This window comes from Aythya fuligula, chromosome 1 (assembly GCF_009819795.1).
Source record: "Aythya fuligula isolate bAytFul2 chromosome 1, bAytFul2.pri, whole genome shotgun sequence".
NCBI lineage: Eukaryota > Metazoa > Chordata > Aves > Anseriformes > Anatidae > Aythya > Aythya fuligula.
In genome coordinates this window covers 83,518,201-83,531,083 of record NC_045559.1, presented here as the reverse complement: position 1 = coordinate 83,531,083, position 12,883 = coordinate 83,518,201, and the positions used below count along the sequence as shown (strand labels likewise).

Here is a 12,883-nt window from a genome sequence, read left to right as displayed (position 1 = left end):
TAAGCTATACTGTACTTGCCAGAAATACTGGGAAAATAAACTCCTTTGCCTGACTCAGCTTATTCTTGCAACCACCCCACGTCTTTGCAGTCTGACAAATGCATTTTCTCCATGGGTCTTGGGAGCATTGCTACTCCTGCTCTCCAGCACCGTAGAGAAATGCACTGACAGTTCTCCATTGCTTAGCAACAAAGAGATCTGAGAGGAGAGCTTCCCACGCTGCTGCAGCAGTAGTTGGCCATAGGCTCTGCCAGGCAGGCAGCAGCACGCTCTCTTTGGTAGCAGGCAGCTGGCTCAGCGATGTTCTCCTGGGTCTCATGGGTTTATCACTGGTGCTGGTAGCAAAAAGCTGAGATGGGCTGTGCTTTACGCGAGGCAACAGGATGCATGAAACAAGTGGGTAGAAACCAAGTAATCAATTGGCAAGTTAATGAAAAAAATAAGTTTGGCTTACTAACTGTCCCAACTGAATCCTCAAGTTGTTTGCAGTGATATATCTTGCTTGTTAAGACACATTACGCATCAAAGTTTCATTTTTTCCAAACAGATGAACCAGAAGCACATTATATGTCACTCAATATGCCAGACAGAATACCCTTGTAAAAGAGAAAGCATTGTATTTGGTCATGTGTTAGGAGAGAGATAATGGCGCTGCATTGGAACCTTAAGGCTTTACTAGGTAAAACAAAGGCAACAATGCAAACGCAATGTAAATTCATACACCATTTTCTCTTCTTCCTAGAATGCAACATCCCAAAACACAGCTGGCAGATGTTGCAGATTAAATTGACCATTTGCATAGCATGAGATAACAGAACAGGAGAAGCATGAAAGCACAATAGAGGCATGAGAGTTATAGCATGACAGAATACGAAGTAATAGTTTTTTCAAATGTTTGTGCATGAGAACAGGCCTGTCTGTATGCAAGTGTCTACTAATTAAAAATTCCACATAGTTATCCCTATGGAAAGATCTACTGACATCCTTGAAAATATATTTAGATGTGTATCTATCTATGTGTGTGTACATTATCAGATCATCTTCACATAATACAGCTCATCTCTAGACAGAAACTGTCCAAGTGCAAAGTTTAGAAATGCACTTTTAGTACATGGAGATGATTATAATTTTGCAAGTTTGTATCACTACTTTATCAAATACTTTATAATAACATGACAAACCACACATCTTCATTTTATTCTTAGATTACTCCAAACCCACAAATTGATTTCAGAGCCCTCATTTCAAAAAGCATCAGGTCAGATGACAAACAGTGATTTCTATTTATGCTGAGGCCAGTGTTCTGAGTTGCTAACGATTATGATCATTTTTCTTTTTTCTTTTTTTTTTTTTTTCCCTGTTTGGGTTCATTCAGATTCTCATTCAGTTGCTCAGGTTCTCAAACTTTTTTTTTTTTTAATTGAAGACCAATACAAACCCTTCAATATAAAAAGCTCAATTTAAATCCTAACAAGGGGTCTTCAAAGCTTGTGCAACCGTAATTATTTCATGAGATATTGAACAAAAAGGTGCCACAAATACACAATTTAAGTCCCTGAATCATATCTGGCCTGAGTAATTTTAACAGTGTTTCTAAAAAATGTTCACCTATGGGTCACCAAACAAGTGCTGGGTCAAAACACCTTTAAAAAGTTATTGTGATCCCCAAGAATAAACCCAGGCAAGATTACACTACAGCAAGGCAATCTGAAAATACTAGCAACTGATGTGGTTTTAGCTAAGCCTTGAAAACCTTCCAAAGTAAGCTTAGGGTTTGTCGTACTTGCTCATTATCTACATGCATCATTTCCCACCAGTCTTTCAGACTTTTTTTTTTTTTTTTCACATCCTTTGTGTTCCAATGAGAACTTGCCCCAGATACCATGTAACCCCACCTCTACAATAACACCATGAGGCTGTCAAATTATTTCAGCAGCTTAAGCTGCCCAAAATTATTTTTTTAAGGTCAGCTGCAAAAAACACTAGCAGACCTGCAAATCAAGTTAACTGAAAAATAACATACCTTCTCTGCTAAGGCAGAAATAAATGACAAATCTATGATTTTTAAAAGCAGGCAGCTTTTACAAATAAGCAGATAATCTGTGTTTCACCAATACAGAACCTATAAAGGTTCGTATCATGTTATCTACGTGTAAGTCTCTTTAGAAGCCCATCAATTGCCAGTTACACTTTTCAAAAGCAGCACCATACTACCAATGCTTTGACTCCACTGCTGAAAAGGCACTATTCAGGATTTTGGCTGACTGACTACACAGTTTGATAGGCAACACTTTCAGAAGACTCTACTTTACATTTTACAGTCATAAGTGTCAGACACCTCAGAAATGCTGTCAAGAGATTCTAGTTGCAGGTCACCTAATGTAACATCAGGAGGCTTTGTTTTAAGAGTCAAACTACTAATTGGGGCAGCCCACAAATGTTCTTGCAGGCATGCTTCAGTGAGGCACTGAGAATATTGCTTTGAAGTTTATCACCTTCTCTTATTTATTTTTTTAATGACTTAGAATTAAGATTTATTAGAGCAGTGAAGGCCACCTCATCTTCCCTTTTCTCACTCAATCCTGAACTCTGCTAGAGCATGTGATGCTGGGAACACTGAAGTTCATCCTGGCATAGGTATCAATACACACTATCTCAGACGGAAAAAGAAGTCCAACAGGGAAGCCTGCGGCCTTATTTACTTTTTATATTGAATTACATTTACCTCATTTGCAAGATTCAATGCAAAAGGATGCTGTGTCAACCAGGCTACCACCTCCTTGCTAAATCTCATAGACATGCTATGAATTGAGATAGAAGTACAACAGGCTCCAGTAATGGCAGAAAACAGTTTGGGTCAAATAATCTTTGGGATTAACAATAAAAGCAGCTTTTGCTGAGCTGCTTTTTATTAAAAATAGAATCAGATTTCAAAAAGAGTTCTGTAATGCTTCTATAAAAGCAAATACCACTGGGAATGGTGTCGTCATTGGTAATAGAGATTGGTAACGTACTAGCAGTAACAATACAGCCTGGATAGTCCTTGGTACGACAGCAACAGATTTTTTTTCCCTTCTCCATCAACCACCCACCAAGTCAACAATAGCTGATGCTATTTTAGATTTGATATATCCTGAGGATATTACAGAAAAGTTTTCCATTGAAATAGCCTTTAGCAGAGCAATCATAACATGATTTGGCTAAAAATTAAATGACACAAAATAGCATCTGGATTTCAAAAGAACCAGCACTTAAAAAAATGACTGGGAAAGTTAGCAGGAACAAGAGAACCACAGACCTAAATGTGGGAGAAGTCTACAATTTCTTTCAGAAAGCAATGTTAAAACTACGAAGAATAACCATTCCAAATGTGAATCAAGTAGAAGGTCCTGAATCCTCATTAGGAGATATAAGAGAAGCAAGCAGAGGTGAAATGAAAAAAATATAGTAAAACGGTAATTCCAAATAATTCTAAAATATTGCATCAGACACATTAAAAATGTTTGCTTGCCATATAAAGAAAAAATAATAATTTCACATGCTGAAATAACATTTTTTTAACAAATTAATCAACAGAATTACACGTTAATTCAACAGTGAAGACTACACAATCATACAGGTGAATGAACACTGAAAATTTTCATAACAACTTCATCAGCTGGAAAAAATATACAGAGAAGCCATGATTTAGAGATGACAGACAACTAGGTAAAAAGCAAATTACATCATGGGATGCCTAAAAAGAGATTTTTTTCTGATAGAAATTCAAAGTATTGCCAATTTACAAGGTAGCAATGAGAAATTGCCTAAGCATACTGCACAGTACTTCGAAAACGTAAGAAACGTCTTTGTCTGTCACAGCGGAAGCCCGTTGCTCTCCGCTCTTCCCTGCAGTCTCACATTATCTCCTTGCACTATGCTCAGTGCTGACTGAAGTTTTAGACTCTTCTATTTCACTCTTCAAACTCCCCGTCCATTCCAGATGCTTTTTTCTCCTGAGCATGCTAAATTGTTCACCTTACCCCCAGACAGCTCCATCTGACCCAATCATTTTCTTTATAAAGGAATATAGAGAAGTAAAACAAATAGCACCTTTCACATCATACTGAAGTGTAACAAAACACGTTCCAGTGCATGAACAAAAGCAATCAATGCCAGACTCCAAGCCATTTGTTTGCAGTAAAAGTGAATAGTCCTTGCTGATGGCAGGGCTGGTATGCAAACTGAAGTTACTCTCCTATGAATTTAAAAAGGCTTCCATGCACTATAAGTTCGTGTTTTTTTTGTTGTTGTTTTTTATTTGTTTAAAGTATTTCAGAAATTTTCTCTTCTTAGAAGATTGCACTCCATTGCTAAGAGCAGGGGAAAAAAGCAGAGTGCCTTGTTCTCCTCCAGTATACATTTTTTTTTTTTTTTTTTTAAGGTTGACATTCACCATACATGTAAATTTGACAAAAAACAGCTTGAATATAAATAATGTTATAACACAGCTTGTTAATTTGGTAAGATATAAGAATGGTTTCAAGATAATATTTATGGGGAATAATAGCAGGGACAGTCCCCCCCAAAAAATTAAAATCCTTTAAATATTAAAAAGCTTCTGAAACAAGTAATTTGACTCATTGTTTGGAATAAGTTTCCTCTGGAAGGTTTTCCTAATCTGTATTTCTATCATCCATAAGAAACAAATATGAAGTTTAAAGCAGGGTAAATAAAGTAAATACCAATTATAACGAGAACCAACCTCACACAACGTCATTAGCCAATTACATTATAATAAAAGCCAATAAAAATCTTGATCTCAAGCAAACATAATAAATACTAAAATACTTAAGGTATACACTGCATAATCACACTCTGTTGGTGTAAAAAATGGTTAAATGATAAAATTTGTACCTTTCTCAGATACCACAGAATAGATGAGCACAGTGTGAAGCTCTCAAGAGAATTAAAAACAAACAAACAAACAAACAAAAAACCACACCCTACAATCTTAGAAGAGCCCTCTTTTGTGCATTTCAAAATAAATGCATGAACTTCATTGGTCAGTCATCTTAGGTGTTGTGCATTCTGGACCAGTCCAGGCTAATCCTTGTGATGGTTTCACGCTGATGGTTGGAGGAACTCCACCACAGATCTCTCACTCCCTCTCTTCAAAGGAAAAGGGGGAGAAAATACAAAAGAAAAGGGCTCAAGAGTTGAGATAAGGACAGGGAGATCACTCACCAATTACTGTCGCAGGCAAAACGGACTTCAGTGTATGAGAGAGTAATATAGTTTATTGCCCATTACTAAGAGGCTAGAGCAGTAAAAAACTAAAAGCAAATTAAAAACACCCACACACACACTCACACACCCTTGTGTACCTCCTCTACTTGAGCAGTGCAGAGGAACAGCAAATGGGTGCTGCAGTCAGACCCTAACACTTCATCTCTGCCACTTCTTCATGGTCACTCTGTGTCCCTGCTCCAGTGTCAGGTTCCTCCCATGGGATACCATTCTTCCTGAACTGATCTTGCATGGGCTTTCCACAGGCTCCAACAGGGGTATATAACAGAGGTGGCAGCTCCCCCCAGACCCCCTGCTCCTGCGTGGGCTCTTCTCCACGGGCTGCAGCTCCGGCCCAGGCCTGCTCCTGCGGGGGCATTCCATGGGCCGCAGCCTCCTCCAGGCCACATCCACCTGCTCCACCGGGGGCTCCTCCACCCATGGGGGGGCTGCAACGTGGAGATATGCTCCATGTGGGACCCATGGGCTGCAGGGGGACAGCCTGCTCCACCAGGGGCCTCTCCACAGGCCGCAGGGGAACTGCTGCTGCCTGCCTGGAGCACCTCCTGCCCTACTGCTGCACTGTCTTTGGGGTCTGCAGGGCTGGTGCTCACTCCTCACTCTTCCAGCTGCTGTTGAATAGCAGTTTTTTTTCTTGAATCTGCTCTCATAGAGGCACATTCAATGTCACTCATTGGCTCAGCTCTGGCCAGTGGTGGGTCAATTTTGGAGCTGGCTCAAACTGACCCTTACCTAACATGAGGCAACTTCTGGACTCTTCTCACAGAGGCCGCCCCTGCAGATCCCACTACCAAAACCTTGCCATGTAAGCCCATACAAACCTTAATCACTAACTCCAATGTTATATGTTTTGTTACACCAGAAAATGAACCTAGAGAGCCTCCAGGGCTCAGTCCTCAACAGTCACAACTACTTCTTTTATACTGTCAGTCTTACGAAATTGGAGACAGAAAATAGATTTCTTTCCTGGTATGAGCACCAATAAAATACTCGCTATTTTCCAATCACAATTCCACTTATTCTGTCTTAAGGCATATATACCAAAAAAAGCAGTAGTGCTGCAGATTGCTGAGATTTTAAGGAAGAAAAGTCCGTCTTGTTATCTATTCTGATCACACATATGCAGTGCATATTATTCAATTTCTTGATCTTTACCTTCTTCATGTTTCATACTGTTCAAAATGCCATTTGTAACACTTACATTCACACTCCATTGCTCAAATATTCTCCCTTCATCCTTTGAATTTCTTCGAACCTTTTCCTCACCCTTGAATTTCTATATTTTTCAACTTTTCTTTCTTCTATTCAGGTTTCATAATCACGATCACACATCAGATAACATCACTCTTATATATACTTTTTTTTTTTTTAAAGCTACTTAAAAATTCATCTTGTTACAAGTAGCTTTTCAGCATCTTGCAAACACTTTCTTGTATCATCCTCCAAGAATTAAACTTGAAAATTTAGACAAGAAGAGGTGAGAGTTTTGTTTTTAAGACAAATGTACATTCATTGCATCCCCAAATATCATCACCACACTACCTTATATGTATATATAAGTGTATATGTGTATATATATATATATATATGTGTGTGTGTGTGTGTGTGTGTATATATACACACACATACACAAATCACCAGTGTGCACAGACACGACTTTGCTTTTGCAACAATAAGAACAGGTTACTCCCAAAAATATAGTTTAGTGAAGTTACTCACTAAACCACAACTGAAGTAACTGACAATTCTGTGATCCTCATTTCTACTAAAACAGAATTTACTGGAACACTTGGATAGATGTTCAAGGAGAATAGCATAAACAAACAAACAAACAAAAGAAAACATAGCCTACCAAATATGTTGGTGGAATGTCCTTTCCTGGCAATCGGTTTGAGCTCATTATGTCCCCATCCATATTGCCTATAATTGTCCCAGGCATGCTTCATCATCTAAGAGAGGGAAAAAATAGGAAAAAAATAGGATTCGGTTATGTTGTGAAGCTACTTCATAAAAATATAGTATTTTACTCCTTATTTGAGGCTTCATCTCTCTCACTCGTCCCAGCATACTGATATTGCTACTATTTCTATTTCTATTTATTTAAGAAGTCAGGTTATATATCATGAGTAAGTATTGAAAACAACTTAAGTCTATTCAACTTGTGATAGAAGATGCTCTGCATTAGTTCACTTACTTTTTCTTTGACTTAAATATATACACAGACATAAAGAAATTAGTGAAAAATACTGGCAAATACTCAAGCTGCTAGCCTGAAGAAAACAAACAAATAAACAAATAGCAATATCTGAAACATAAAAGATTTATTTACACTAATTATTTATTATTTACACTGGTGAATCAGAGCATGACTAAACAATGTTGCAAAAGGCATAATACATTTTTTTTTTGTTAGCAACACCTACTTGACAGAAATATACTGCGGAACAGCCTCTACCATGAGAAATACCAAAAACTTTGTTCATTTTGTTCTTTAGAAAGTATAATGAACAAAGCAGTAGAAAATTCATTCACAGCTTCAGGTTTCTTGTTCCCCCAAACACTCTTTTTAACAGGGATTTATGCTACATAGTAAACTAAAAAAAAATAAAAGTCTTGTTGGACCATGAGTATTAGTTGCACACATCAGCTGCTAAGCAGTGCTCTTATGTATTTGCTAGAACTTTCAAAATTCCTTGTTTGCATACAGCTGAAATTTAGCAGCCACCAAACTGCAAAATTGAAAGTACAGAAATGCAGTTTAATCAAATAAGGTAAGTTACCTAAACAGATCAAAGCAAGTACCATGGAGGAAAGCTGATTCTAAAAACCACTGCCCCAGACACAAGGAAGTTAGAAACAAACCTTTTCTGAACAGGAGTTCTCAATCAACAGCCATGCAGCTGTATCCACAGTGTTATATATAACTTATTTTTCTATCGTGTCTTCAAAATTGATATTAAAATATTGTTAAAATAAACAAAAGCCTCCACAAATGTACAGAACTTAAATCACAATATCCGCAAGTTTGAGAAATGTTCCCTAAGAGGAAAAACTATGCTAATGCAACTTGTAGACCTATACTAACCCTTTAAGAAGCTGATTATATCAGGGCAAGGAAATGCCATGATTTACAGGAATATAGTTTTTCTTATTGTAATTTGAGGGTCACCATGTTCACAGAAAATATGAAGGGACAAGTAGATGTCAGCTAAGAAGTAAGACGGAGTCATTTGCCCTATTAGCACTAGCTCACATAGAAGCAAGACACCAGCTCTCTTTTAGAGGAAGTCAGCATCCAGTAAACCCAAGCGTTTTAAACTGTATCCAAGCTGCCTACTGGGATATGCAAACCATGAAGTCCCCGTCTCTCTATAACTATCAAGAGATTCTCGTCCAACCCACACAGCCATAATTCATTTGAACATAAACTAACACATGAGAAGCTTGAAGGGAGTCAGCTCATGCCCAGACAATAACTTGAAACAGAGCAGAGGTGAACATACAGAACATGCTCCTATGTTAAACTGACATCAACCGAAGCACAGATATCCCTCTCAAGATGGCATTGGTCCCACTCCTACTGTGCACCATGCCAAGACAACCTATATGGTTGTTCTCAGTTTTCACATTATTAAGATTCTGACAAACAATTAGTCTTTTTTTTGTTGTTTTTGGTCATGAACTTGTAAGAAAAAGCATATGCAAATATTACCCTAAAAGGAGAGAGGAGACATTTCATTAATATTGACAGATTCTTCAGTGTTTACTAAGCACTTCACTAATTGATCAATTAATAGCTACTAGAAAATGCAGTAAAATCCTGATCATAGGTAGTGTAGAACTTCTTCTGAGAGCTCTTACTAACATTATCCAGAATCAATCCACAATTTATATACACATATGTATATATATACATAGACATATGTTTACTAAAGATCATACAGTCAAGAACCACAGCTTCATTCATGCTGGAAGGGACTTTGAAATGTCTCCAGTCCAACCCCCTGCTCAAAGCAAGATCAGCTATGAGACTGGGGCTGCTTGATTCTTTATCCAGTCAGGACGGGACAGGACAGTCAGTCTTCCTGAACTGTCCTGCTCAAAACTGAAACAAGACACTCCTAAAAACATTATCTTGTGAAAAAGGAAAAAAAGACCTGAATTTTTAGAAGGCACTACAGGATAGAGCTAAAGAAGCTGAGCTCTTATCTCAGTTTGATAATAGATGGATATCTACATAACAAGGTGATCGTGACATGACAGCTCTAACCAACCTCTTTCCAAAAAAAGGGGAGTTGAGCTTTGAGACCTTGGAATGTATCAATGAAATATTTCATGATGAAGAATAAATGACCACTAATGTTTTAGCTCTGTAAAAGTTTCAGACAAAGTGTGGACATACAGTAGTATAGAACATACAGTATAATGTTAGTATAGAACATACAGTAGTATAGAACATACAGTAGTATAGAACAAAAATAGGCTAAGCCCAAAACCAAGAGCAATAAATTGTTTCTTCATGGCAGAATGTTAACCATGGAATATTCTACTGTCCCCACTTGCTATGCCTACTGGGGGTCTGAGGAGAAGGTGTAGATTTTGGTACAGATTTTTTGTTTGCAGATTTTTTTTTTTTTAGCTCTGAGGAAACTACAGACATTACAAAGGGCTAAAACAAAATCCACCACTACCTAACATGTTTTTATATCCGTAAGTTCCTAAGATATAATTGTTCCTAAGATAAAATTCAAGAAAGATAGAAATTTGAACGGAATCAGTTTCACCAGATTCATCCATTAATGGAAAAGTAACTTAGGAAAACACTACTGAGACCAAAACCACTGCCAAACACAAGACTAAGGCATAGCTGACTGCATCATCTAAGGTTCTGAGAAAGGAAATCATATCTTGTAGATACTAAGCTACTTTCATAAACATGAACAGGTGTCTTTCCTGTCACCTCTGCCTCTCCCAAACAGGATACAAATCAAATGGTATTATAATTCCCCAAGAATCTTCTTAACGTTTTTACACTAGCAAGTCAAATGATCATTTCCAAATGAATACTGAACATTATTCAGGCACACAATGTGATGCTCTTTTCTACCACTAAATGAGTAAATACTTGATTATATCTGGTTAGCAGATAACTGCACATTACATGTAAGGGAGAAGCCCCATAGCTCCTGTACACAAGTTCTGTAAGGATCATGTACCAAGAGATCTAATAACAACATAGGATATCTGCTGTTGCCAGAAGTGGTAGCAAGATATACTGTAGATATAACACCTATATAACTGGAAGTAGTTGTGCAGGCAGAAGCTTGTGAGAAGACAGGAGAAGATGTAACCCGCTGCCAGCTAAAACTTTAACAGAGGATGCCACTTTGGCTCATGAAGTATAAGCAATGACCTCTTGATCTGAAAAGCCAGATTATCTCTACAATTATGCCAGAAAGCATTTATGTAATGAAATTTGCAAATACTGAATTATAGTTGCCAGTAGGCAGTTGCAGGTCTTTCCTTAAAAAACTTGTCTTTACAAGAATAGGGAAGTTTCAGACACTGACTGGAACATCAGCACTAACGGTGATAGAAAGAAGGTAAAAATATTTAATAGGAAAAAAAAAACACAAAACAAAAACAAAAAAACACCCTTTCAAGAAGCCATTACAGGAGAAACGTAAGCTCAACTATGTGAAAGAAAAAAAAAAAATCAACTTGTCCAAGGATGCATTAATAATTCTGTCAAATGAGAAGTGGAAATTTCTATAGCTGAAATTTCCACACCAGAAAACAGTTTGCCAAAGCAAGCCCTTGGATTTGATGGTGTATAATATGAAGATCTTGTCATGTGGCCACCCAAGAATGAATGTTTTTACTGATGGAATTCTCACTGGTTCTATTAACTCCAGATGACAGATCTTACTTTTGACAGGAAAATGATTCATATGGAATAGGTTCACTGAATACCAGTCTTGAAAATGTTTATCATGGGACGCACCCAAAATACAAGTCAGCAAGACAGCATTGCATGTACAGCTTGATGATTCTACCAAAAAACTGGATTTGGACTCTGCTACTATAAAGCCAGAATGGCAAGAAGTGGGATATGTCTCAAATGAAACTGCTTTTGTAGGTACACCATATCTAGATATTTTTACTGACTTTAGAACGCATATGCCTTGTTCATTGGATCTGATCCTCTGCAGTTGCTGAGAAATCAGTATTTTATAACAGCAGAGCGGTAATGTGTCTTAACAAAACCACAGTTTTAACAGTAAAAGGAGGCTACAGTGATGAAAGCGAATTTTGTCAGGAAGTCCCATCACTACAGCAGTGTGTTAAAACAATCTGTATTCTATATTGTTATTTCTAAAAGTCCCTTTCCAATCCCTGAAAAAGGGCAGACACTTCAAATTAGAAAACTAAATCAGAGTCCTAAGAAATAAGCAAATAAAGCCATTTATCAGCAAATTGCAAAGAATGGTTGTACCTAAAAATCTATCTTTTCATTGCCATCCATCAGGAATATACATAACAGACAACAAATAGGCTTTGCTTTCAAAGGAACATATTCTGGTTAAGAGAACGATTTCAAAAGATTATATAAGACACCTCTAACTTCTGTTTTTAAATTAGCAAAGGACTTGCTAGAGAAGCTTATTGCTCAATTGGCAGATTAAAAATTAATAAGCACTTTCCTAGTGTCTGTGGAGATTACTTTCTGGAGGTTCAATTGAGCAATGATCTTTTCATTGTATAGATAGTCTTATGTTTGAAGAAAATTAGAAAAATTATTATTTTACTCTTGTGGGAGCTACAAATTTCCACCTAAACAGAAATTACTTCTGGCATCAGCCTATACCTCTGTCATGCATATCTGAACATTGCTACTGAAAGCATCTGTTTGGAACACGTTCCTGAAGAGCACAGAAAGCTGGGTTTTCTTCATTTAGTGATAAGCATAGTAACAGATCCATTACTAAATTGAAAAAATAACGTTTATTAAATTAATGTAACATGGGAAACTTGTTTGTCCCCATCTAAGGGGACAGTACTTCAAATGGTGAAACCAGAACAGTAGATGTAAATGGCCTAAACTTGGAAAGCTTACAGAAGTGGAATGAGTACTCAAATTTATGTAAGCAATACAAAAACACTTTTTTTTTTTTTTTTTTTTTAATATGATGAATCCATATTTTTGAAATTGTATCTTCATTGTTTCAAGAGAAAATGGTTGTCACAGGTTTACTCATCCTGTGTCCAGAAAACTAAAACCTCACAGACCACCTTTGTAACAGGACTGCAAAGCAACCACTAGAAAGTAGTTTTTCTTCAGTGTTCTAACTCTTGCCTTTTCAGGCAATCTAATCATCTTCACCAGCTTACTCCTGTACTTCTGACAGTTTTACCATACCCTTTTTTAAAGTGAAAGACTAGAACTACATGAAGCATGCAAGATACAGAAGCACCTTAGTTCATACACAAACAAAAGAACCTTGCCTGTTTTGTTCTCCCTTCCTAAAATACTGAAGGTTTGCTTTTTGTCTGCTATTAAGCACTACAGTGACCTTTCCAAATAACTACTACA

General features: G+C 37.2%; 1 protein-coding gene across 1 annotated transcript in view; it reads right to left on the bottom strand.

Annotated features, from left to right (window-relative positions):
- The window catches only part of MAN1A2 (mannosidase alpha class 1A member 2), a 134,778-nt gene that overhangs the window by 79,779 nt on the left and 42,116 nt on the right, over positions 1 to 12,883 (bottom strand). Inside the window, exon 3 of the mRNA XM_032182618.1 lies at positions 7,142 to 7,238. Coding sequence (XP_032038509.1) covers positions 7,142 to 7,238 — 97 coding nt within the window. The remainder of the gene's footprint in view (positions 1 to 7,141; positions 7,239 to 12,883) is intronic.